At 36.2% G+C, this 27,705-nt stretch overlaps 2 protein-coding genes and 1 pseudogene across 2 annotated transcripts; 1 reads left to right on the plus strand and 2 right to left on the minus strand.

The window, feature by feature from the left end:
• Positions 1 to 506: 506 nt before the first annotated feature.
• Positions 507 to 7,334, minus strand: LOC137945211 (V-type proton ATPase subunit B 2-like; annotated as a pseudogene).
• A 443-nt stretch (positions 7,335 to 7,777) lies between these two features.
• On the minus strand, positions 7,778 to 18,229 carry LOC137946053 (uncharacterized). The gene is made up of 6 exons (XM_068792223.1): positions 17,744 to 18,229; positions 14,244 to 14,371; positions 13,691 to 13,794; positions 12,640 to 12,727; positions 12,227 to 12,288; positions 7,778 to 8,324 (listed from the first exon to the last, which is right to left on the minus strand). The coding sequence occupies exons 1-6, from the start codon at positions 17,854 to 17,856 to the stop codon at positions 8,172 to 8,174; spliced, it is 648 nt and encodes a 215-aa protein (XP_068648324.1). The 5' UTR covers positions 17,857 to 18,229; the 3' UTR covers positions 7,778 to 8,171.
• A 788-nt stretch (positions 18,230 to 19,017) lies between these two features.
• On the plus strand, positions 19,018 to 27,221 carry LOC137945538 (protein CONTINUOUS VASCULAR RING 1-like). The gene is made up of 7 exons (XM_068791473.1): positions 19,018 to 19,359; positions 20,844 to 20,896; positions 23,368 to 23,477; positions 24,990 to 25,157; positions 25,264 to 25,361; positions 26,505 to 26,631; positions 26,849 to 27,221. Exons 1-7 carry the CDS (start codon positions 19,216 to 19,218, stop codon positions 26,941 to 26,943), a joined length of 795 nt encoding a protein of 264 aa, XP_068647574.1. The 5' UTR covers positions 19,018 to 19,215; the 3' UTR covers positions 26,944 to 27,221.
• Positions 27,222 to 27,705: the final 484 nt, after the last annotated feature.

A 27,705-nucleotide genomic window follows, 5' to 3' on the forward strand; every position in this document is an offset into this window, starting at 1 on the left:
TGCGGCTAAGTCCCAACTCAACTGCTAGCCTTCTACGCTTCTTGCTGCCGGCCCGAACCGGTGGGCATATCAACAGGTAAGGCAAATTTTAAATTAATTAAGCAAGTGCAGATGCCGTATTTAGAAAAGCAGCTTTATAATTTGAATTGGATAATAAGTAAAACAAGTTTTTTTAAAAAAATTGGTCCAGAGAAACTTATTTAAAGATATTCTTTTATCATCTATCTTATTTAAAAAAAATCAGCTTTTATTTTTTATTTTCCACTTATTATTTTATATTTTCAACAAGATGTTAACAAATAAAATATTTTACTTTCATATACAAGGATAATATTAGAATCACATGAAATAGAAATAAATAAACAGTAAATTCTTAAATAATAATTCTAACTTAATAAATCTAATCTATAAAGAAACTTGTATCTCAAATACAAATACACGAGCACACTTAAGATAGTCATTCATCATAATCGGACAATTGAGATAACCGTTTTGCACTAAATGATTTTTCGTATTAGATTTAACCCTTTGTACATAAGTATTATTTACAAATTAAAACTTACATTATCGCTAATGGATACGGAAAGAGAAGAGACCAACATAACATACACAAAAGTTCTGGTATACAAAAAATGTCACAACCATTACAATGTCAAAAACCGAGTAATATGTTGAACTAGGAAACCTTTCAAATCATCTGTTCCAAACCAGGTTGGAATGTGGCATGGCTTCGGCACAAAGGGTACAGAAGCTGAATAATGGAACTAAGCTTCCTATTTCAGAAAGCAAGAAACATGATGTTTAAAGCATTTTCTGACTATCAACCTGTTTATTTATGCTGGATTAAGCCACTAGTCCATAGATTACGGCTTGTATCATTATTCATCAGTGAGCAGAGATTTCTCTGCTGTAGTACTGGTCTAGTGTTTTGGCTGGAATACGATGGAGGAGTTCACGAGGGAAAATTCGAAGAAGTGTCCATGCCAAATCAAGGGACTGGAAAATGTTCCGTGTGTCATATGCTCCTTGTGCCACAAATTTCCTTTCAAATTTATCTAAAAACTCAAGGTAGAGCTGCAACATTAAAACCATGTGAAAGAAAAATAGTATTAGCTCCTTATACAGGTAAGAAAGAGAGAAGGAGAGAGAGAGAGAGAGAGAGAGACCAGATCCTCCGAAGAAAGAGCTTCTTCTCCCACCACAGCTTTCATTGCCTGAACATCCTTTCCAATTGCATAATTTGCATAAAGCTAAATATGAAATTGAGTCAGTTATCTTATCAAATAATATGATTTTCTGATTGAATTTTGCTTCCATAAATGATATTTTACCTGGTTGGATACATCAGCATGGTCACGACGAGTCATTCCCTCCCCAATTGCACTCTGTTAGAAAGAAAAAACTCAGTAACACCATTCCTTACATCCCCACACTTCCCACTCATGTCGTTATATTATTTGCTCACAGAAGTATACTAAAGCCAAATTAAAACTGGTAAAAAATTCTTGGTAAGGCTCACATCTGGCAAATACCTTCATCAACCGTGACAAAGATGGAAGAACAATGATTGGAGGGTATATCTGTTGGAATGCAAAATAGTCAGTTTCCCAATCAGTCATGCACTACACAGTTGCTCATGAAGGATGCCGAACATAATTTGCACTATCGCTATTAAGAGGTCAAATAAGCTCCCATAACAAATAAGAACTTGAAAGCTGATGAAGTACCGGACTCAAACATTTGTCCAAACTGGTCCACGATAAACTATTGATTAGTAAATCAGCTACATCATGTGCCGAACAGTTTGGCAAATACAGGTTGCCATTATAAATGTAACCTTTTGTAATATTTAAAAAAATAAAACCACAACCTGAAGCGACAAAATTAATCTTCAAATTATGTTATCAAATGGCTTGGATGAAAGATAATGAACTACCGAAAGGATTTAGCAATTTCGATTTTCACATAAACAATTTGCATCCTGTAGCAATTGTATTTCATGGTAAACAGCTCATACATTCTAACAACAATGTGAGTTCTACTTTCTTTATCCATCTTTTTTCTACTTTTTTGTTTTGGCTTGTCCATATATTTTTAGTATAGTTTATGTTCATGTTATTCAAAAAAACATGCATAATAGGACCAACAATAAGATGTCAAAAATAGTTAACAAAACCTTTTTTCTTTGTGCTTTTTCTATCATCCATAAAGTACACTCAACATCTCAGTGATGGAACCCTACCTGTCGGTTGTGAAGTTGCCTGTCAACGTATATTTGACCTTCAGTGATGTAACCTGTAAGATCTGGAGTAGGATGTGTAATGTCTGATCCACAAATGTCAATGTTTAGCACACAAAGAAAGTCACTAACCATAAATTTGTAATCAAACAACCAAACGTAGAAACTACCATCGTTAGGCATAGTTAAAATGGGAATTTGGGAGATGGAACCCTTCCGTCCTTCAATACGTCCAGCACGTTCATAAATTAAATTGTAGCCAGATCAGTGTACATATAACCAAGATAACCACGTCTGCCAGGCACTTCCTCTCAGGCAGCAGATACCTGTGAGCCACACAGGTTACGGTTTCATCAAAATAATACATTTGCAAGTCTCCATTTGTACACCCATCTTGCCTCACTGGAAGCTAGAATTGCATGTCATCTTAGGTGAGCATAAGATTAACCCTTATGCATATAGGAAAAAAATGGCTTTTTCAAGCAACATGTGCAGAAGGATAACTCTATCAGTGGTCATTTCAGAGCTGGGCAGCATACCCTGATTATGTACAGGATTTATTTGATGATGAACACATTCTATTTCGGGATCTCGACCTGAAAAGGTCAAAGATCAAATATGCATAACAATGGTATTTAAAAAACACATTTTGTTAGAGGTTATAGGAGCTAGTCCTAGAAGAAGTAATCAAGGCAAAAAGAGGACCCACACAATAAATATCTCGTGGCACCTTTCAGTTTTCAGACTGCATAAAGATCTCAGCATAAATAAAGAAACCACTCTGACAAAATCCTTCCATCTTACCTTTCCACAGGTATTGAAGAAGTCACTTCAAAAATCTCAACAGTGACTTCTCATTTTTCTCTTTTCCTATCATCTGCAGAGTGATTTATGCTTCCTTTAAGAAGATCAAATTTTCAAATTCAACAAAGCAATTATTTCCTTTCAGTGTTTGCTTTGTAAGAATACTTCACCAGCCGTCATACATGCTGGATATAATTAACAAGCCAGATTCATTTTCTAATCCCAAAAGACATCGCACAGACAATAAGTACATGGAAGTAGTAATGTGCAAGGCTACTAAAACACAGAAACAAACCCACAAAGAAACACATGCATGCAAGAATAATCTGAATTTCATACCTCACGAAGAGCATCAGCATATGAACTCATATCTGTTAGAATAACCAAGACATGCTTTCCACATTCATAAGCTAAATATTCTGCAGTTGTGAGAGCGATTCTAGGAGTGATAATACGTTCAATTGTCGGGCCATGTGCCTGTAAGCAGAAGACAAAAAATAAGCACTAGTGGTGGTAAGGTTAGTTACTCTCAACTGTGAACATTACGTATTTAGCATCATTGAAGGATGATAACTCAATAGACCCTTGACAAGGGTTAGTAACTTGGACGATCATTAGATTTACCAGATTTAGAAAGAGAGTCACTCGCTCCATAGAACCATTCTCTTCGAAATCTCGTTTGAAAAACTGTGCTGTCTCCATATTTACTTCCATAGCTGCAAATAATATAGCAAAGTTGTCTTCTCCTCCACCCTGAGGCCATGCAAACAGATAAGAAAAACTATGTTAAGACAATTTTTAGTAAGTGAAAGCAAACAGCACCCATTTAGTAATCACGGCAAGAAAAACAGCAATTTACTAAGAAATCTCAAGCAGAAATCATTAATTCAAATAAGTATCAAAACCTTCACAGCATTCTTTTCAAAGACGGTAAACACTTAGTAGTTGGTGAGAGTGTCAGGGGATCAACCCAGCTATACCTCAAGAGTAACAGACAAAGCAGAAAGTTGAAAACAACTTCCCGTTTACTTCCATTTGACTAGAATGATACAGAATCTTTTTGGGATCTATAGATTGGAAATAAACCATATACTCTCCTTCTAAATTGAAATTGTCTTGTTCCGCATCAGGAAAGAAATTCAGACATTGAAACAGCTTTTATAATCTACATTATCTAGTCCATAAAATTGTGTCATTCACTTTTACCGACTGCAGTGTAGGAATCTTTTCTTTTCCAAAAATGCTGATGCAAGAATTTATATAAACAGACTTAGTAGTCCTGTGGTGAAAAGAGTTCCATAGAAAAGTACTTCAAGAAGATCTTCAGAATTCTCCAGGCGCTTAACAAGTCCAGCTTGACGACAAATTTGAGCAGCAATTTCATTATGAGGGAGCCCAGCAGCAGAGAAGAGAGGAATTTTCTGTCCACGGGCAATGGAATTCTTGACATCAATAGTAGAAATCCCAGTTTGAATCATCTCTTCAGGATATGTTCTCTCACTAGGGTTGATTGAACTTCCTGCAACAGACAATCCCAGGGTGGGTTCCAAGATGTACATGAAAGATGCAATTTGGTGGTAAGATAACTGTATGAGATAGAGACCAGTTTTTAGCCACATAATTTTTCTATTTACCAGAAATGTCGAAATAAGCCTCTGGCAGTATGGGAGGGCCATTGTCTATAGGTTTCCCAGATCCATTAATTATCCGTCCAAGCATATCCAATGAAACAGGAGTCTTCAAAACCTACCATAGGAGATAAGAGAAGTCATGAATATGATGAATAGATAAGAAGCCTGCAAACTAACCTTCATATCAAGTGAAACAAAATCTCAGAATTGAAAAAACGAGTGCATATCCCACAAGAAAAGCAATGGAATCAGCGATTCAACTTTTAGAATATGGCGCAACAACGCCATGATGTGAATGAAGTCCAAAGAACCTTGTTGAGCTTGATTAAATTTTTCTTTGAAGGTTCTTGCCCACATTTTTTATTTATTTTTGGATGTTAAAACCCTTTACCCTTGTGAGACTTGAACCTAAGACCTCACACTAAAAACCCCCATGTAACCATTGAGCCAAAGTCCCAAGTAACATTGCCCACAAATATTTAAGAAGCTAAATCAGGAAATCAAACATAAAACCAAAGAGCAGATGTTCCAGAATAAATAAAGAGCCTCTTTACCTCCCCAGTGAACTGGACTGTAGTATACTTGTTGTCAATTCCGGATGTTCCTTCAAAAACCTGAGAGAAGCAGACAATTGCATGCTGAAATCTTAAAAAAGTACATGCAGTAGACAGAATCACCACATGAGGTATCATGCATGGTAGATTGAAATGTTCAGAAAATAAAAGCATCAGAGGAAAGACAACCTGCACAACCCCATCAACTAGTAAGACCTAACCTCTTCTAGTTGTGCCATCACCTAGTCGTATGTTGACAATCTCTTGAAATTTAGGACCCTGAAACAGTCAAGAGAAATTGTAAGTAGAATTGGAAATGATCTTGTCTAGGAACACAAGTAAAATGGAGAGAGAAAACTTAAGCTCATATGCTTAAACAGAAGTAGCAAGCATACCTTAACCTTATCCAGAATAACCAGAGGTCCTGCAACTCCAGAAACAGTCCGATACTCTGAAAGCACATACACATGACAAAAAGAAGATTAATAATCTTCAAACATGAAAACTAAGATGAAGATTTCACTTCAACAAACTTTGCTGTTGGGTTATGTGTTTAATAAAACCATCATGTGAAAAGTAACTTTCACAGAGACAGTTTATAACCTTAAAACAAATTTATGGCAATCTCACAACTGAAAATCCTGCAAATTTTCTAGATGCATACAGTGGAAGCTAATCAGCTAGAAAAAAGTGTAAATCAACCAGAAAACAAAAGTTTTGGCCTCTACAGCCATGGTTTGCATTTTCAGATCATTTGAAACAACAATACACAGTGAAACAAGCTATTTGTTCCTCAAACAGAGAGAGATGTAACCTGAGCCTCATCTCAGGAGCAACTTCTTTGAAAAGACAGGATTCCTATTTTCGGCATTTCTAAAACACAATGTACATGGGTTTCCTCACATTCGATAGGTAACAAAATAGGAAACACTAGAAACACAATTCATATAAAATGATAAGGCATCCACCCATCGATGATATAAACTAGGTGCAGCACCATGGTATCACAGGGAATTATACTAGTAATACATAACAATGACGAAAATAATGATAATCATAAACCGTTTCAGGTATTGGGAAACCTGTCCCTGACGAAGCCCGTGTCTACCCCTAGTTGGCAGGAGAAGATCGATGAAGTAACCCAGCTCACACGACCCAATCGGGCCTGAACCAAGCAGTCCTGACTGATTTACAAAGTAAAACAACGGCGACAACAACTGTGCACACTGGAGAGAGCATTGAATTCGACCATTTCATCAAACTATTCATTCTCAGTCGTCAGCAGTACCGAGTTCAAAGTTGCAACATCTGTTAATGGCACAGGCAGCCAAAAAAACAAAAAATAATGATACAAGAAATAGCTGATGAAGAAAACACAACATTAGACTTACCCATGCCAATCTCCAGTGATCCCTCTTCGATGTCCGATGTTTTGGTTGGCGCTCCCATCTTCAAACTCACAACCTAAACAAGTATTCTCATACATAATCAGGAAAAGAAAAAGGCAAAAGGAATTTTAAACTAGGAATACCTGTCACCAAGTCGTTCCTTCAAATCGTCAGTAAAATCACCAAATCAACATCTCAAGACAATTCAGGAACCTTGGCATTAGCTCAAAACCATTAACTAGCCAATATCACAACAAATCGGAAAAACTCAATAAAACTAGCAGTAATAACCCAAAATCACAATTCACGCAGATTGAAAACATTAATTAAATTGGTCAACAAGAAACTGAACTACAAACCCAACTGCTACCACCAGCCCTACAGTTTTCCAAGTTCAAAATCAACCAAATTAAGCTTAAAAATCCCAAAACAAAGCAGAAATAGGTATTTGGGTAGCATTGCTGAGATACACGCTCATCGTCCTTAATCTACTTACCCAGAAAGCAAACCAATCGTGTCGGGCCGACAAACTGAACTCTACAATGTCGTAAGCTTTTCTGTCAAAGAATCACTGAAAAGGCCGAAATGAATCCGATACAGCTCGAGACATCCAGATCACTTTCAGGCGTCCTACTTGGATTTTGGAAGAACTGCACGTGAATCTTGTCAAATGAATTTGAAACAGTACCCATCATGCCAGCTCGGGAATCATATTTGACCCCTTAAAATTTGATATCTATTAACTAATTTTTTTATAATATCTTATCTCAGGCAACAAAAACATTAAAAATATGTGTATCATCAGAAAGCTTTGGAATAGAATTGCATGTTTACTTTCATCTATCAATGGATGACCAGACGAATAATACTTATTCTATTTATATCAATTTGTTGATACTTCTTTATTGAATGACCAGATATAATAATTTTTTAATAATATTTAATTTTACCAGGTATTAAATGGAGAATAAAATACCATTTACTCATTCGAGATTAAACGGTAAAGTAAAAGTTGCGTAACAATGCAAATTGGATGCAGAATCGTTCACGGTTATAATTGAAAATCATTATTTAATTAAAATAAACCAAAATCTGGGATAAATTTTAAAATTATCCTAAAAATATGAACAAAAATTAATAGAAGTTACAATTGCTGATTACGCATACACACTACCAAACCCAGGTCACAGTTGAAATTTAGAACGCACACTAGAAACCCAATTGCAAATTCTTTTATGCTAGTTACAATTCCAATAAATCAATACAAGCACAGACCGCTGGTATCAAAACACAGTGAAGTCAATTTGCTCTTCCAAGTACTTAGAAACTATAAGATATCAAACAGAGATGGTACAGGTTCAGTCCTTTGCTGACATTTGGTTGTGCTAAATTTAAGGTGGACAGTAACTTTCTTAAGGGCACATTATTTTGCACAGTAGCTCCAGGCGAGCACCTGCGTCCAGTACTCCTTTCAACTTCATATTATCAAAGAGGGGGAATGCACTTCGGTAAGAACTCGTGAGCAGAATTTGTTGGTTATAGGTACAGTAACACATCACATGAAATCTTCTTCAAGTTCCTGCAAAGATTTGTTTTCAGCCGCAACCTGTTTGTTAGAGGTCATCTTCTCCGATACCATCAGACCCTTGTAGCTCCTAATCTCTGCCTGCCTATCCTTTTCAAGCTTCTCCGTCTCTTCTCTCCTTTTCTGCGTGGAAAGCAAGTTCCACTCTTAAAAACAAGGTACCAGTATTTTCAGTGATTTAAATGAGTCATTGTCTCCCATTATTTTCATAACCCAGATGCTAAGTGAAGACAGAAGTTGTTTGGAGTGTAAATAGTAAAAGGAGAAAGAAAATAGGAGAATAAATAAGAGCATATAGCTCAGCTCCCTGCAGACAATAATTAGACGTTGCTTTTGACATGGTTAAGTAAATTCTCTTTTAATATTTTACACTTGTCTTCCTTTATTAGCTACTCTAGTCATGCACTTAATAAACTTTTTCCCTCAGAATAGCATTTGCCTCTTCTGATCTGCATTGCTAGTAAACCGAATTAAAAATAAAACTAAAGCTAATAGAAAGCAGATAAAATACATGCTCAGAATTATTTGAAGTCATGATCGTCATTGCAGCAGGAATTCAAAGCCCACAATGCAAAAAATCCATATATTGCTTTTCTCAAAGAAAAAAACCAATACATTGTGCTAAATTATGAGCAATTTCAGAGGCTTGAGGCAAAGGCAGAAAGAAGGTCGAGGAACAGCCCAGAGTCTTCCTAAACTAATGTTTTTTCCTCCACAAGGAAGTTTTTGAGACGTCAAATCTCCAAAGCCACTTAGTGACTCGTCCCTAATTTATCGAGTGATATTTGAAATAATTCCTTATTTCAGGCATATTGAATGATAAGGGACTAAAACAACTTTGCAAGCTCACTCTCTCTCTCTCTCTCTCTCTCTCTCTCTCTCTCTACTTCATAAACCTTCAATATTTTAAAATCTACTGATTTGTTTTTTTTTTTTTTTTAAATGAAAATCTACTGATTTGTTGAAAAGCAAATATCTTCATCCACAAAGAGAAAGGCAAACAGATTGATGGTATAGAACAACCAGTAGTTCTAAAAACTTCACCTAGTGGGTCATGTTCTTTGGGACTTTTAGTGCTTCTGAAGTAAATTTGCTCTTGACTAATAATTGTACCAGCAAGAAGATCAACATGACATGTATACAAAAATGCTTTTCAACGAATCAACTGGATGGCTGCTTTCAGACAATATTTAATGCAGTCCTAGTTTAATTCAGGGGGTTAGACACGAGAATCAAATTCCAAAAGAAAAAGAGCTTTCAGCAAGATCAATCTGAAGAATTAGAAGAATTTCTTTTAGAGAAATAAGCATGGAAATCACTATAATGCTAAAAGGTAACTCATCTTTTGAAGGGAGTTCCATATTTAAATTACAAAGGGTGTTTTTCATTATTCAGAATCAGTTATAAGGCTTAACTGTATTTTGGTTATTACCTCATTGAAAAAGGAAAGTTTTAAAGTTTAGCGAGGAAAAATCAGACACAATTTTAACTTTCTGTAAATCATTAATTTCTTGGTATTGAGGTTGAATTTCATCAGAATATTAGAAGAGCAACGAAAGAGCAAACTTGTCAGTGTTTTTTTCTCTAGCAAACTTGGTCCTAAGATGTTTCTTGCTCCCTGCCTGAAGCACCGTCCTTTCAGCAAGGGTACCCCTACTGCCAATACATGTTCCATATCAAGCAATACATGTCAGATTTCGGGAGTGCCAACACAGCCCTGAAAGAAGATAAAACCCAGTACAGCCCAACACATAGTGCATATCCAGTGTATTGTTTCAGATTTCGAGTATGCTGATACAATACCCAATACCAATATGCACCACTCTGCTCTAAGACATGACCTATAAACCTTGTTCACATAAGAGCTGAGTCTTAAACAACTTTCAAATGAACATACCTATATACTTCCACATCGTCCAGATACATGATGGCAAATTACCATTAATATATAAAAGATTGTCATTACTTCGTTAAACAACTAGGTTAAGTTTGGAGTCACTATTGGGAGAATTTAGAAGTATTGATTCACAGCAAAACTGAGACAGCATCTTATAGTCACTCATGTATCAAGAGCAGAGCACAGCAAGGGGAGGAGATAGAATCAAATGAGGGGATAAAATGGAGACACTGGAGAGAGAGATCAACATCCAGTTCTGCATTGCCATATCAAGCCAAGTACCATCAAGTAAAACCACTGCATTGTTGACTTTAAATTCACTTTCATATCTGCATCAATTTCCAGGGAAGAATGATATAAGGGAGACGAGAGGCGTATATAGAGTGATATAAGGGGGGACAAAAGACATATTATTTAGGAACAACTTCAAGAGCAAAATATTTTACTTCTTGGTCACAGTTTTCATGGGTTATGACTGGGAGGATTTAATCCATAGCATATTGCCCAAGAAACCTTTTCTTCCTAATTATAAGAGTGTCAGAGCTAGGTGGTTTCGGTCCACCTGGGTTAGGTTCCGTCCGCCCCTGGTCCACCGATGGGTTAGGTACTTGGCTTTTCGGGTTGTATTGGCTAGGTATCTGACTCAGAACTCCGAAGTTAAGCGAGTTTGGGCAATAGTAATTCTAGGATGGGTGACCTCCTGGGAAGTTGCTAGGCGTTTAACATGGTATCAGAGCTAGACACGCCAGGTCCACCGTTCGAATCCCGTGAGAGACGGCTCCAGAATAGGCGGGGTGGGTGTCAGAGCTAGGTGGTTCCGGTCCACCTGGGTTAGGTGTTGTCTGCCCCTGGTCCACTGATGGGTTAGGTACTTGGCTTTCCACACCTTAAACGGCTAGTTTTTTCGGGTTGTATTGGCTAGGTATCTGACTCAGAACTCCAAAGTTAAGCGAGTTTGGACAAGAGTAATTCTAGGATGGGTGACCTCCTGGGAAATACTCTTGCCTAGGACTTTAACTAAGAGCTGTTCCGCTAAGAAACAACAGATACGCTTAAGGGAGCTTATAAAAGCTCAAACGAGTAAAGAATAAGAAGATCCTGAGAGAATAACTCTTGGAACTGTTTATCCTTTCATGGCAAATGACAACTATAAAAATGGCACATCTTAGGAACATGCAGCCAAGAAAGTAGAGTGAGGTTAGTGACCTCATTAGATGTAATTAATTTGCCATAGCACTAGTTCTAGCCAATTGCAATAACAATAACAATAACAGCAGTCCTGACCCACTTAGGTGCTCCTACAACCTCATTTGAATACCAATCATGGTAAGTTATGTCTTTAGACCAGTGAGTATTGAGCTAAAGTACTCAAATATAGTAGCATCCCCTTGTTCTAAAGTAAGGATGGCAGCAGGGTGGGTTCTGCCCTGCTAAATGCCAGGATGGGTTACTGTTTCACCCCAAGGGACAGAGATGAGGTAAAGTCCAAAAACCCATGTGGGTTCGAGGTGGGACAGGTTTTTCCATTCCCACCCTCAAGTTTTTGGAATATATACCTTTAAATATTTTTAATATCGTTTAGTTTTTAAAATTTTGTGTGATTTTATTTGTAAACTAATATATGAGACAAGATATGAACAAGGGTAAAAAAATCAACCTCCTTCTAGGGTGGGTAAGATTGCAAGGCAAAATAAACTTGAAAAACCAAACCCCTTGAGGGGAGGGGAGGGGAGGGGAGGGGAGGGGAGGGGGGCAGAGGTGTTGTAGGGCAGGGTTGAAGGGGCGGGATGGGGCTGGAAAACCAACACTACTGATGGACGGGGTTGGGTTTCTTAAAACCTGCCCTCTGTCATTCCTATTTCTCAAGAGGCCCTATAGCCTATGGACACAGGTTAGGTCGACTCCAAAGCATAAAAAAAGTAAAGAATTAGAAGAGCAGTGCTTGGCTGAGCATCACGGCCAAGACATATTTTGCATTTGACTTGTAAATTTTCATGACTTGTTTTCTAGACTTCAGTGATCATGGCCAATGTTGAGCTAATTTAATTTTTAACTAACAAATGTGTTTTTACTTTTTTCAAACATGAACTTACTTTTTCGTTCAAAAATAATAAAAGATAAGACTTACTTTATCTCTGAGTTGCATCTTTCTTTCAGCTCTCTCTGCAGTATTAACTGCTTCTCGTTCAGCTGCATAAATTACAAGCAAATGAGATGCTCAAAATAATGATCTGCCACAATGTTTTTTTTTAAACAATTATATGGCAATAGCATTTGAATGTATCTGGCAATTGTGAAGAATAGAAATAGAGTGGCAAAACAAATTAACAAGAAACTCAGTCAAACAAATTGAATACACTATTTTCAGCAGTTTTTTTTTAAATAAGATGACTTTTTTTCAGCAGTATTGTTATTGCTAAATGTAAAAGAAGATTGGAATTTTTTCAGACTAATGACAAAGAACCTGATCACTATAAAAAGGAAGAACGCGCAAAATCTTTGTGAATATAGGGACAAAAAAGCTAGTATTCATAGATATACCTTTTAGGTCTGGCTTTCTTTCCACTTTTGTCTTATTCAGTCTATTAACAAAATCATTTACGCGCTTCTCAACTTTCACAGTCCGAACCTGCATAAGCAGAGGTGGCTAAATTTACAAAATAGATTTGATATTGTATGCTGATATAGTGGAGAACAAACCATCCCAATTTTTTTTAAAAAAAAAATTTGTCCATCACAAAATATGTTAAGAAAAAGTAAGCACCACATCAGAGGTCAGTAAAAATATAACCAGATCCAATGCAGGAAGAGATCCTATAGCATCCATTGCATGCTGTCACGGGACATGACATGTGCTATTCATCTCCTGATCTCTTAAAACAGACCAGTAACTGAAAGAACAAAAAGACCATATGAAAAGAAATGTCTTAACTATTTGTAGGCCATCTATATAAACATAAATTAGTATTAGTCATCATAAAAAAATCATACTTAGCCATCACTGGTGATGGCACAATGGCCTTATATTTAAATGCTGAATATTGTATCAACAGCAACATTACCCAAACTCACAGCTACTGGGAACCAGTTTTAGTAAGATTTGATTAAAGAAAAATCAGAACCCACTAAGCAAAAAGAACTTTGAAGGACTTCCATGTATAGAACAACTACTGAGAACCATCTTCTTCAACCACAGAAGGCAACTCACACCACTAAGGTCTGAGAACCATCTTCTTCCACCACAGAAGGCAATTCACACCACTAAGGTGTTCAAGCAAAGTAGAGCAGCTTCTCTGGTATGCTGTTCAGGTTCTTTCGAGCACTTAAATAGTCACATCTGCAAAAGGGTTTCACTAATTCCAGATGGAAACCATATGGGAAGCACACTTATGCCATAAAAGATGTCTTTTAATGACAAAGTCCATTACAATCAGCACTGGTAATAGAAGAACCAGAAGTAAAAATTATGCGTGTCACTTCAAAGCTTAGTAAGTATAGTACTAAAATGTGCAACAAGAAACTCATCATATAGACTGCGGAACGAGATGGAACAAGTGCATCTACATACTGATAAAAGAAAATCAATACCCACCATCTTAGGATTGTGGAAACCAACTTGGCCAATGTCCATGGAAGGAGTCTTTTTCAAATTGTACCAAGGGGTGTACACAACATCAACATTGTTTACCTTGTTACCTGAAATTTGGAAAGATCCATGTTTAGTAACAGTAGTTAATGCAATTTCATCAACCTATAATCAAGATAAGGTTCAATATCAAAAGAATGGCAGCGTATAAATGTTCTCCTATGGTGGCAACAACAAATTAACATAATGAGATTCACTAGAGAAAGTGTTATGAACACATTTCAACAAGGAATAAGACTACTCTGATATTATGTGCATTCCACTTATACCCATTTGGCAGCATTTAAGTAAACGAAAATACAACAACAGAGTTACATGATAAACATAACCCTTACATCCTCCTGGTCCCAAATTGTTATCTCTCCAAGGTACAAATTCTTAATGAAAATACATTGCAGGTTCCACTTTCCTCTTCATCCTAAAGAGTTCTATGGTGCTCAATACTATTTAAAAATATAAAGAAAATGACGGAAGAGAGGCAACAGGAAACCGAACTTGCCTTGGATGGAATTTGCTTTGACAAGCTGAGCACAATCTTCAAGCAATCCTTCACTTATGTCATCAATAGTCTGACCTTTGTTTAGTCTTAAGTAAACATGGGCAGATGACATTTTATCAACATGGAACCTGCAGCAAGAAAAGGAATTATTTCTTTTTCGCTTTCTTTTGAGGAGAGCAAATCAACTTTTTGGAAAGACTATAAACTGTTAAAAGAGGAAGACTTTGGAGTCCTGGCATGAGATTCATGACCTTAGAAAATAACAGAAATTATGCCATAAAAGCATTAAAAAAGTTTCAAGTAAACACGAGAATTAGGCTCCTAAGAAAATTGCTTAACTAGCAATTTAAGGAGATTAGGCATGTTTGATTAGTGCAGAGGGTAATAAATGAAGTAAGTCATAAAACCATCCAAACTACAACAGAACTGCAAAGCATGCAAATCTGAAAATGAGCAATCAAGTACAAAACTGACACCCACAAAACAAACCAAGATTAGAAAATCCTTTATCTTGGGATAACGGATTATGCAACCTGGGAAATTCATTCCAATTGAAATATTCTTGTCTGAATAAAAAAATGAAGTAATGCTTAATCTGGAGCAAGGAAGAGGAGGGATAACCCAGTATGCAAACAGGGAACCTCATTCCAATTGAGAAAATCATTTTGGAATAACCTTCTCCTGATTGAGTAACTGGACCCACTTAAGGCAAGTATTCTTAAAAGGGTAATTAACTTTTAGAACAATTTGTCAATTATCACATATTGGCTAAAGTTATTCCAATTCACTGATTAAGATCCAATTAAAAGAAGAGATCCAGAAAAAAGGAAAAAAAAAGATTGAAGGATCCATTTCTGACATGCACAGGGTCAAGAATCTAAATTTTCACTAGCAGACACAACTATAGACATGTTATTTTCAAGTAAATTTTTCAAAATTCTGTTCAAGTGTTAGTCGATACCAAGAGTACCCTTTTGTTTGTACACGCCCTTAAAAACTATGGACAGAAACAATGATTATAAGAAGTCTACTTGTAAAGGTAAAAGAAGGCAAAAAACGCTTGAAATCAGGGGCATTTGGGATGACAAGACACTACCAATGGAATTAAAAGTTAAAATGAAACAATACTAGCCACGCCATTTTGTCATTGCAAAGTTGGGTCCAAGGCTTATCCCAAAATGACTAGCCATTTTAGGAAACCTCTTTCCCAACTAATAAACACAACATATTTGTTCTCACTAATCCGAATGGGACTATTCATTAACACTCCCCCTCACGTGCAGACCCTCTGGGTTCTTATATGTGGATAATTTGGGTAGAAGCCCACATATGATTGCCTGCTCTGATACTATGTAAAGTTGGGTCCAAGATTTGACAACTTGCCCAAGACTTGCGTTATTGCTCTGATACCGTGAAAAATAGGTGATTTGAGGAGAAAATAGAAGAGAAAAAGGATTTCTGGAAGACACCCTTCTTGCTTCTTTATAATCAGGGTTTAAGTGAAAATTTACAAAAGGACAAAATTACCCCTCAATACTCAAAATTACATATCTCCTAAAATACATGTCTAAATTGAATGAAAAGTTAACTAGAGATAAAATAAGACATTCTCTATCTAATAGTCATACTATGAAAGAAAAATGTAATTTTGAAAATAAAATAAATGACCAAAATACCCCTGAACGTATTTTAACAGTCATGACCATGCAAACCGCAAAGCACAGCAGAAAAATGTAAAAAAGTAGGTTGGAAGCAAAATATAAGAATAAAATGGATAGATATATGTAACTAGACCATTCAAAGAAAAAAAGAAATAAGAAAACTAAAATGAAAGTTCAGACAAGGAGTTATCGCCTTCAAAGATATTTGGGAGTTTAGAAGGTTCACAAGTTTAGGAAAGGGACATCAATTGCTAGTTAAAATCCTTTGTTTTTTTTCTTCTCATTCAAGAAAGATAACAGTCACATAGGAAGTAGGCTAAATAAGGACAAGCATGCTGATTTTATTTTTTTATAAAAGGATGTATATATTAACAAAGAGAATTACAAAGAACCAAGGAGCATATCCCTAACAACAAGAGATTGAAAGGTTGCTCCCGACTTGGCGAGCACATTTGCTGCCGAATTAGCAGATCTCGGAATGTGAGACCAAATACAAGAAAATTGAGAGGCAGTCTCTTGAACAAGCATGTTGATGTGACTAAGAAAAAGAATAAAATTGTCTTTGACTGAAAAAGAGGAACTATAGTGAGCCAGTAAAGGAAGTTGAGATGAAGCAGGAAAACAAGGATGTGCTAAAGAAAAAGATCAGGAAGTTAAGGAAAGCCTGCAGTCAAGTTCTAGTAATGAAGTAGCTAAGGTCTTTGAATGAAAACAACAGATTCAAAATGCAAGTAGGAAATCATTTAGCATACATCAAAGGCTTCTGAAGATTTAACTGCAAAGATATACAGAAAAAATACAGAAGTCATTATCCTTGTCAAAAGTCAATTTTTTTCTGAAGATAACATATACGAAGAATGTGCTCATAAATTTGAAGGGAGTTCCCAGGAGAGTAATGGGGATATTACTTCAGGAGGAAAAAAAATGCCTCCATTCTATATTGGATATCAAATGAAAACACATGCCAAAGATTGAAAATAAAATCAATTCTCAAAATGTGACTTAGACACCACAAAAGGAGAACAATAATGTGGTCAAGCATTTTTAGAGTATCAGTACTAATTCTTTCATAAAAATAGATTGCAATGCGTGACTAACAACAAATTGCTATGATATATTGAAACTTTTGCCGGAAACTATTGAAAACCATTTGCATAACTGATAGACAACGCCTGAACTGTCATAAAAAATTCAAACAAATGAAGCAGAAAACTGGCTAGTCTGTTTGAAATAAAATTCAGCAATTTAATCAACACAAAATTAAATAGAAAACTGAAACGAAAATGATGCTTCAAAGAACATATAATCGGTTGATGACCACTTTGAAAATTAACAATAATGATACAAACCGGAATTATGGTGTTTTACTACAGTTTATCTCGTTGACGAATAGAGCCACATCCAAACAATATATATATATATATATATATATATCATATATTCAGTACCTCAAACAAGGGTACACCATTGCGAATAAAAAGCTGAAGTTTCTATAAGCGCATAAGCTCTAGGATACTGAGCTGAAAAAAAATAAGCATTTGATGACAAAATACTATATCTTATCATGAAACGCCAAATAATATACAGAGCATGGTGAATTTAAACTTCAAATTTTGAACACAATAGGCAAAAAAAAAAAAAAAAAACTCTGATGTTTGTGGGTATTGAGCAGAAAAATCCAATACACCATGAAGGATATCAAGCATACCCACGAGACAAGCGAAACGAACAACGGAACAAAATCATGAACCCGACAAACAAAAGGAAAAAATACACCACTCCGAACTAAAATTAAATAAATGAATAAGATTCAAAATCACAAAAGAGAAAAAGTAATACCAAATATCTTCGGGAAACCCATATTTGATGAGCTCTTCATTCTCATGCTTGTCCAAGCCCATGAAAATCGTGTAATCTCCGGCCTCGGGCCGAGCCTTGAAGTAAAAAACCATGGTGTCTCCTTCTCCTTTCTCCGCCCAAACCCGATTCAAAAATTAGGTTTTTGAGATCGGACCGGAGAGATCCTCAAGACAAATCCCTGTCCCCAGCAAATTCTGACCTTCACACAGGTAAACGCAGCCCAGGTGAGACAGACCAACGAAGGAGTAAAGGAAAGCGGGTGGTCGCGGCCTTAGGCCCTCAACTGTGGGAATAAAAATGAATAAAACTACACGCGAAATTATACGCTGTACTTTATCAATGCGTCTGTTCTCTGTAAGACTGCCCCGTTCACGCTTTACGAACGTCGAAAATCAAAACTAATAAACGCGATGGAATGTCTTCACGGCTTTGTTTGTTTTCCTTTAGAAAAGGCTTGTCGGAGGTTCCATCTAGTGGGCTCATTCTTCATCGTCGTCATCATCCGGAGAAAAATGCTATAGAATCTTTTTTTAAGGGAGAAAAATGCTATAGAATCTTTTTTTAAGGGAGAAAAATGCTATAGAATATTTTTTTAAGGGAGAAAAGGATTGCTATAGGTTTTAAACATATACCTTGTATCAAGGGTTTATTATGTAAATATAACATAGTCCTATAGAAATTGTATACAAGATAGGTTACCTAACACGCGTCTCCACATGTGACATGGGACCCATTAATTTAAGGATGGTCCTTAGTTTTCGTGTTAATTGCGATATCCAAACCAAAATTAGAAAAATTTAAATCCTAATATATAACTTATATTAAATATCATATATCTAGAAACCAAAAACAACCTCATTCGGGCCCTTATCCAGCCACCCTGTTCACATGGTTCACAAATAATCAAATCCACGATTGACGGAAGAATAAGGTGTGTGTGTGTGTGTGTGTGTGTGTGTGTGTGTGTGTGTGTGTGTGTGTGTGTGTGTGTGTGTGTGTGTGTGTGTGTGTGTGTGTGTGTGTGTGTGTGTGTGTGTGTGTGTGTGTGTGTCTTAATACATTTTTCAACTTTTGGTTTGGGATACATCTTGACCGTCGATCCCATTTGTGGAATGAGATCATTGGGTCTGTTTGAATCTTATGGGTCACAGGACTGCAGCTGATTATTACGGGATCAACAGGAAAAACAAGGAACCGAAAAAGATTGGATAATTAGAGTCGGTTTATTCGGAAATTTCATTTCCACAGAAAATTACAGGAGTTGGAAGCCGTTTCACTCGTCTACAGAGAGTCGAGGGAGAGACCAAAAAAGTTGAAGACTCCGGCGAGGGAAAAATACGAGAGGGCTTTAGGAGTCATCGAATGTCTTATTTGCATAGCGATATTTTATTCTGTGGGGGTTGAGGAATTTTCCTCTCTGAGCCGTTGAAGACTCGGTGTTGTCCCGTCTGATGGGCGACGACAAGTCGTTGGTTCCGATGGCGAGCAGAGAAAGAGATCGCGAGCTCTTGATTCCGGTCGCCGATTCCGGTGAAGGTGTCGACTCTAAAGCGTCTTCTTCTTCCAGCGGTTCTTCTCATCATTCCGGCCGAGAGGTTGGTTCTTTATTGATTGTGAATTTTGTCTTTGGTTTCCTTTGTTGCATGCATCCTTCTCTTCATTCTTTTCGGTGGGGAGCGCGTTGGCCGTGTTATTTGGGCTAGCTAATAGGTTTCCGTCGGAACCTCTTCATTGATTTGACCGGATGCGTGTTCTGTTGTCTTGTTTGACAGCCTCTGCAAAATCCACGTTCTGGGTTTTGTTCAGATCACACTAAAATCTTTGAATGGGTGATTTATGTAACATTAATTAGATGCTTCTGTCGTTTCGACATTGGTGTCGGGAAGATATTAAAACCTAATCCAGTTCATAGTGTTAACTAAATCTCACTGATGTGAAGGGTCAAAGTCAAAATATGTTGGCAATGTTTGGTTCCCCCTTCTAAACTTTGCTCAAACGTCCTGGTGCAACTAGCAGTTGGCAGCCCTGGAATTCATAGATGGAGCGGTTTGACTGGTTCTACCTAATGCTGTCCCTAATTTCTACTGCAAGTCTTTCCTTCAACAGCTAATCAAATGTTCTGGATCCAATGAGTAGCTCCTCAATTTCCATATATATATATATATATTGGTTTCCATGGGTTTTCTGATGAACTTTTGAGCTACCTAATTGTTTCCTTTCCGTTACTATACTAGTATCGAGGTACAAATCTGAACCAAAAAAGTTTTCTTATTTTAATGTGCATAATGTTCATTTTCGAATGGAGTTAATCATTCTTCTTTATATTTTTTGAGGAATTCTAAAAATTGTCTGTTGAACGTCTTTTCGTTAGTATTTCTGATTAGTTACTATTTATGGTGCAGATTTCATTTTGTATGTGTCGATGAGTTGAGCTGATCTATCAGTTTATCTTGGCCATTTTGTACATAACCTAATCTATATTTATTCGTTTTTGAATTGCCTCTTTTCTTTGTCAAAGCCATTTTTGTGATTTTGAAGAAATTTATTGTTCAAATTTTTTAATTTATTTTTCCTGATCTCAGTTCAGATATCTCTAGTTGTTTAATTTCGGTACTTTTCTACTGTAGAAATTCTTGTGTAAAGGTACTTCGTTTATTCTTTTTCTTTTCCCTGTTTCTCCTTTACTTTATTTAATGACATTACCCTTAAAATCATATCCTAGATCTAGGACTCTTATCCCAATCTTCAGCCTGCAATTTCTTCTAACCAAACTCAATGCTGAATCTTCTTTTGTCCCGCTTTGTGCAGGACGCTTCAGAATCGTGATTTCTTTTCACTCTTTGTTTTTTTAGAAGTTTTTTTCTTTATTTTTCTTTTTATTTTTTCCTTTCTTTTTGGAGTTTTGTTTTGTAGAGTTCCTTTTTATGTGTCCAGTATAAAAAAGAGTCAATCCAGTGAATATACATTTTTTTTCATGACATTCTATTTGATGTGTTGTTTCTAACAATATAATGTGCATTTCTGTAGAGAGCTATTTGCATATGTTTCTTAACTGCATTGATCTTTTGTCATTATGTAGGCATTTGGTAAAGTTGTTCGAAGCTGGGCTTCAAAAAAGTTCATGACAGGAATGTAAGAATCTTCTAGTGATTGTACTTTTATGTATTATTATTGCTTTCCTTATGATTGCTCTTCTAAGGTTGAGGATATTTATCAGTAGCCATTCCACTAGTCTTCTTTAATTTGTAATTAGCATAATTTCTTAGGGGACTTATTTCATGAAAATATTTTGGAAACTATGAACTGCCCTAGTTTTATATAGCGTGAAGGTAATCCTTTTTTTTTGTGTTGGTCAGGTCATTTAGATTTTCCTCTAATGTTAAGTGTGGTGGCTTATTTGGTAGAGGCTAGAGTATAGAGGACCTGAGCTCCTTTCTAAATAGGCCGAAGCATCAGTGAAATCAGACTTATTTTACATCAGGAGTGATCACCTCAGTATTAGCTTTTCCATACATTTAGTAGACTGGTTCTGTTTACTATTTAACAGAGTGGTACTTTTGCCCTCTTGTTTTGATCCTTCTTACTTGGTGATTTTTGTCACTTGTACTTCTCAGGCCACTTATCCGTGAAAATTTACAATGAGAATATGAACTATCTAAAACCCTTAAGCTTCGCATTTTCCTTTGCCAATGATTGGAGTTATGGAAAATCAAGGCTGGAATTACTGGATAATGAGGGCTGTAACTGGCATATTGTGGAACCTGAATGGTGCTATTTAACCAAAATAGACTGTAAGAAAAGTTAATGCCCGAGTCGGTACAACTGATTGTGATAGTTGATCCCTTTGGGATTCAGTCTACTATAACGAGTTTGGCCATTTCAGCATCCACTTCATTTGGCTTGAGAACTGCATGCAAAATAAGCATCACTGTAGTTAGTAACTGATAAAAAACTATTGAGTGCGACATGATAATTTCAACCTTAGAAGGCCCAGTTGTATTAAAAAATCTTTGCACTTGATTGTTTGATTTATTTTTCAATAACATAAGGTCTTGCTTAATTTTCAAGTTGTCTGTAAGAAGAAATCCAGCTTAAACATGAACCTGTTCACTAATTCCAATTTTGATGCTTTCTTTATTTTTCTTTGTTTGTGTTTGAAAATATGACAAAAGAAGGGGGTGGAGGCATGTCTTACTTGGCAATGAGAACTATTCCAAACCCTGACTGGAGGCTAAAGAAAAATATGAGTTTATTCCATAAAAAAATATGGTGGATAGACTTTCAATTTCTTCTGCATCAATATAATTTTTCCTCAAACAGGTCCTCCATTTCTTTCCAACCACCTTGTCATGTAGCCAAAGAACAAAAAATATGATTATTTAAATATGATTATTTTATATCAATCCTTATATCTATAACGAGTAAGTTTAGGGAAGTTTATGATAATAAGTTATGAAGAAAACAATTTGTGAAGAATGAAATAGAAGAGAAATTGGGGAGGAAATAAAGAAAAGAGAGTGAAAGGAGAGGAAGAAGGTTGATGTACAGCCTGCTGGATGGGGGAAAAAGTTGACCCCCATCAGCCTTTTATTTCTCACTAGTGTTTTTACAAAAAGTCTAAAAAGCCCCTTTTTTACTTAAACATAAGTATGTTAAAATACCCTTCTAAACTCACTAGAATTACACAATAGCCATTCTTTAAACTCTAATCTGGACCTTTTTTTCTGAACAAATCACTGAACTACTCACATGAGAAATTACTAAAATATCCCTGACTCTTAACATAATTATGTTAAGAAAGTAAGTTTATAATAAGTATAGCAAATAAAATTTTACTATATTCACTTCCATTTAAAAAGTTACTATGTTTACTTGCTTGTCTTGATTATGCGAATTAATTATGAGAATCACTCATGTCTGATTTAAAAGTGTAAATCTTGAGAGGTCCGAGAATTGTTAAGTCTTTTTTTTTTTTTTGTTTTTTTTTTTTGAAAAGTTTGAGTCAAGGAGGTTATAAAATAACCAATCATGCAGTACTTGGTTTACTGAATGAAACAGCACATCCAGTCTGGAGGTTATTAGAGAATATTTACAATAAAAAAGTAATATATGCATGAAGCAAAGCTCTAAATTTAAAACAGTAATGTTGATTCGTTCTGTTCTTTAATGGAACAACACCTGACTATGTCAATTATCCGGCTTCAAAACTTCTATCACATCAATGGTATCCAAGTTAAACTCTGTAATGTCAAGCATTCATCTCAAAGATATTGATGACACTTGGATGTGGCCATGCATGTCTGTGATGCGTTGAGGAGTTTCAACCACTTCCAAATTTGACCTGCCAGCCAGTCTTTGTATTTTTGTATTACTAAATTATTAGCCAATCTGAACAAACAGCAATTCAAGTAGATTACATGTGTAGCTTCATTGCGATTGCTTTATTAGAGTGAGCCAGATGCTTTATTTTCCTTCTATTTGTGTTTGTATACAGTCGTAATCGTTCATGGTAAACCATTTATTTATGTGATGAATGATCACATTGTTCTTTATGGTTGTCTTTTTCATTATTTGTAATTTCTTTCATTGTTTTGATGTTGCAGTGTTATTCTATTTCCTATAGCAATCACCTTCTACGTCACCTGGTGGTTTATACATTTTGTAGATGGATTCTTCTCCCCTATATATGAACAACTTGGAATCAACATCTTTGGTAATGACCTTTTCGGTTACCATCTTTGTATGCAGTCATGTGGTTGCTTTTTGTTGGCTTTTTCATCTCAGCTTGCTTGTACATATGCACAGTAAAAGATGGCATGAAATTTTGTCTGTAGCATTTTATTTTATGTCGGTGGATGTATAAACTATGGAGTACTTGCATGTTTGTCGAAAAATCAGCAAGTTATTATATTAGAAAATCAGCAGAAGGGCATTTTGGTCATTTTACCTTAGATGTAATTTCTGGAGATGATATTATATTGTTCAGCATATTTAAATTTCATTGTAGTACAAATTTCACGTAATTTTGGTAAGTCGATTGGGAGATATAAAGGTTTATGTAAAATGTAACTACATAGGGGTAGTTTTTGTAACTGTCTAACACTTAAGTGAATAAGAAGAAGTGGGGGTTGTTGATTTTCAGGACTCCATGAATTTAGCTCATGGAGAAAAAAGGAAAAAAACCCATTGGGAAAAAACAGAAGGAAGAAGGGTTATGGACTTGATGATCCTAACCCCCCCCCCCCTGAAGCTCTATTTATAGATTTATAAAACAACTGTATTATAATAATACCCCTGAACTTAGGGTTTGGGGTTTAAGCCCTGAAACTTTAACTTAATTACATCAATGCCATCTCTATGAGATGACCATCCTGCCATCTTGTATGTGGGCCTATGGGCCTTCTCTTTAATCTGTGGGCCTTGAACCCGTCTTCTATATCTCTTGGTTGCATGGGTCTTCCTTGGTCTTATGGGTTGGGGCCCATCTTCTAAGACACTTGGATATATGGGCTTTCCTTGGTCATGTGGGCTTGGGCCCTATCTTCCAATAGGGGTCATGCTTGACCCCCATCCAGAGCAGTTTCTCTCAAGCTCTCTTCTCTCTTTCCTCCCTCCCTCATTCTCTCCCCAAAACTCTCAATTTTTACTTATTTTTTATCAATTATGTTTGCCAAAAAATATGATTTAGGGTATAAAATTGTGATACTGCTAAGAAATGTTGTATATACCCAGTATTATTGTCTGAACTGTGAAGTCTTGACATTTGATAGACCATCCAGGATATTATTGATAGTAACAGTGAGCATTCGTCACTAATTCATACAGTCTATCTTATATACTTGTCAGTTGCTTATCAAAAGAATATTATAAATTAATGACATTTTGTTGTCTCAGACACTAGTGAACTGTTGGATTAGGTATCTGTACGCTGAATGGATTATGAATGGGATCCGTTTACCACGGAAATTTTGAGTGCTTCTGCTAAAAAATTGTCCATCGAAAAAGTACTTCATATACACACATTACCCTCTCATGCCTACCTCATCTTACCTATTAGTATTTCTATAAATTGTTTTTAATCTTCATCAACTTGTAAATTGTGACACTTGCTTCCAGTTTTTAATCTTTTCATCATTGATATGCTTGCCTCTCTTCTATGTTGTAAGATGCTGGCCCATGCATTATTTTTTGGCTTAAATGTTTGACTTGCTACTTCTTTGGATAGGGCTTGGTTTCATAACTTCAGTAACATTCATCTTCTTGGTGGGGGTGTTCATGTCATCATGGCTTGGTGCATCTATTCTAAGCCTTGGAGAATGGTTCATTAAGCGGATGCCATTTGTTCGTCACATTTATAATGCCTCCAAGCAAATTAGTTCAGCCATATCACCTGGTACTGTCTTTATTTTATTGTTTATGTATTTGGTATCCTACGAATGTATGCAGTATGTATCTGTCAAGTGTACGTGCATTCCTGATATATTTCACATGAATTGCAGATCAGAATACACAGGCCTTCAAGGAAGTGGCAATCATAAGACATCCACGTATTGGTGAATATGCATTTGGCTTTATCACATCAGTAGTTGTTCTTCAGGTCTGAAATAAAGCAGAAATTCTGATGCATTTGTCATATTTCAAACTATGGTTTATTGCCAGTTTCTGTTATGTATTTTTCAGTCTGAATGAGTCCGTGGATATTTGAGTAATTGGGATTTGCAGCTGTTTTTTAGTGTTATGAGGGTGGTCATTAGTGGTGGCTTAACCAACATTTTGTCATTTTAGAATATGTCACTTTTTGTTGATTTAATCGATTTTAAAAAAGTTTGTTGTGCATGATGGGCCACATTCCCTTTCCTATCTCGTGCTTATGTGTCTCCTGAAATGTCAAATATGTAGTCTGGCAACAAGCTTGGATGGTCCAGGTTAAAAAGCAATGTCTCTTTTCTGTGGAGAACAAGATCCAGAGTCTTGTCCGACCCAGTCTCCTACATTCATTTCCGGTGTTTCAAACAGTTCACTGAACAGGTTTACTCTTAAGTGGTCAAATAATGAAAATGCTTTTCAGATTGTAATACATAATCAGCCTGATAATCTGTCTGGCAGATTGTTGAACATGCCATCGGATGGACACGTTGTAATTCTGATAGTCAAAAGAGATTTAGAGTCAAGTCACTTCTCTTTCTAACCAGTTTCTAAATCAATGATTTCCTCCACACTTTCGTGAAAGCTCAATGCATTGCTGTGGTATATTTTCCACACTGTAAATAACTGTAAATGCATGCACTGTTCTAACTGTCAGGTTATGTTTGCTTGATGCATGTACGTGCTGCGTATATTAGATTTTACCCTTAATTCTCCATCGCTTCTCTATTTTATCACCATTGTTTGTGTTTGGTTGAATTTGTCTTTCGGGTGATAATCATAATCATGTTTGATGTGGTATATTTTCCACACCTTAAATAATTCTAAATGCATGCTGCTCTAGTAGTCAGGCTATGTTTGCCTAATGCATGTACGTGCTGTGTATATTATATTTTACCCTTAAATCTCTATTTCTTCTCTATTTTACCTCCAGTGTTTGTGTTTGGTTGCATTTGTGTTCTGGGTGATGATCATGCTTGTTGTAATTGCTACTTTTCGATCATTGAATTTTGAAGTACTTTAGTTACTGTAATTCTGTTAGCGTTGTCAATAGAGAGTCATACTAATGTGCTATACTTGAAAATTGGTGATCCAGAATTATTCAGGTGAGGAGGAGCTCTGCTGTGTCTATGTCCCGACAAATCATCTCTACATTGGGGATATATTCCTCATCAACTCAAATGATGTCATTAGGCCAAATTTATCCGTCCGTGAAGGCATTGGTGAGTGATCCTGTCTCAATCAATTACAAGTTACACATCCATTGAGATGTAGACCCTCGTTGGTTAAACCTCTAGCAAGTGGATATACAGATATTGAGATTTGACTGGTTCAAGCTTATTTTATTCAGTTTTTATCTTTTTATTTTCCGTGAGTGTTTGTTTCAATGTTTTTTGGGCTCTAAAATAACCTAAACCTTTTATTGCATTGGCAATGCAGAAATTGTAGTCTCTGGTGGCATGTCAATGCCTCAGATCTTGTCGACTTTGGATTCTCAGTCCATACACGAGAGAAGTAGAGCTGTGAGAAGCTGAGGTCGCAACTCAATCTAGTGTTGCTTCCTCCATCTTTTTTTCAGCTGTTGGATCCTGCCCACATGGTTTTCAGTTCAAGATAAATCTTCTGCTGTGGGATTATAACGGCATGTAACATCTCTCTGATTTTTTCTTTCTTTTAACTCAGTGTAAGATTTAGCTTAAGAGAAGGCCTGAGAATGGTTTTGGTTACATATGTCGGTGCGTGTGGTTTGGTTTTTATTTTTTGTAAATTGTAGAGTGCCCAAATTAAACAGCAGGACGTTGGTTAATTTGCAGTTTCTTCTTTGGGTGGGTGGGTTTCGGAGTCGTGTCCTCCAGAATGTAAACTCATCCCAGATGCTCGAATCCTTCAACTTCAGCATATTACGGTTGAAGTAAAAATCCCCACATTTGCAATCAATGCATATCTTCTAATGTTTCCCTGATTTACAAGCATTGTGTAGAAAATCTCGTGTTTTCTTTCTCCATCGCCTGACGATATAAAATCCGGCCATGAAGCTCTTTGTCCTTTCAGTAGCGGAGGAATTTATTGGGCAATTTGTCGAAGACAGAAAATGCACTGGAAAGCTTGGTGGCCTATCGCCTTCATTCATGAATGAATTGTCATGAGTTGAACGAAAATTAAATGGCTCTTTGCGATTCATTAACGTGAATCATCACCAAACATAAAACAGCATCCATTATTTAAATGTGTGTTATCTTCATTGTTCAGAGCATATCAAATGCAGGTTGGTGACTTGGAACTCAGACATCTCTTAT

Source organism: Aristolochia californica, unplaced genomic scaffold (assembly GCF_029961685.1).
Source record: "Aristolochia californica isolate CCGP_79_NKW_82.1479 unplaced genomic scaffold, dmAriCali1.0.hap1 SCAF_12, whole genome shotgun sequence".
In the NCBI taxonomy this organism is placed as follows: Eukaryota; Viridiplantae; Streptophyta; class Magnoliopsida; order Piperales; family Aristolochiaceae; genus Aristolochia; species Aristolochia californica.

What these genes read in the sequence shown, in the direction of transcription:
- LOC137946053 (XM_068792223.1), bottom strand. Translation starts at nt 17,856, where the DNA reads ATGGTTTTTTACTTCAAGGCTCGGCCCGAGGCCGGAGATTACACGATT. An exon ending in GGGTTTCCCGAAGATATTTG is followed by an intron (nt 14,372 to 17,743) that starts GTATTACTTTTT and finishes TTCTTGCTGCAG; the next exon opens with GTTCCATGTTGATAAAATGT. An exon ending in GTTTCCACAATCCTAAGATG is followed by an intron (nt 12,728 to 13,690) that starts GTGGGTATTGAT and finishes CTGCTTATGCAG; the next exon opens with GTTCGGACTGTGAAAGTTGA.
- LOC137945538 (XM_068791473.1), top strand. Translation starts at nt 19,216, where the DNA reads ATGGGCGACGACAAGTCGTTGGTTCCGATGGCGAGCAGAGAAAGAGAT. An exon ending in TAGTTCAGCCATATCACCTG is followed by an intron (nt 25,158 to 25,263) that starts GTACTGTCTTTA and finishes CATGAATTGCAG; the next exon opens with ATCAGAATACACAGGCCTTC. An exon ending in CATCAGTAGTTGTTCTTCAG is followed by an intron (nt 25,362 to 26,504) that starts GTCTGAAATAAA and finishes TTGGTGATCCAG; the next exon opens with AATTATTCAGGTGAGGAGGA.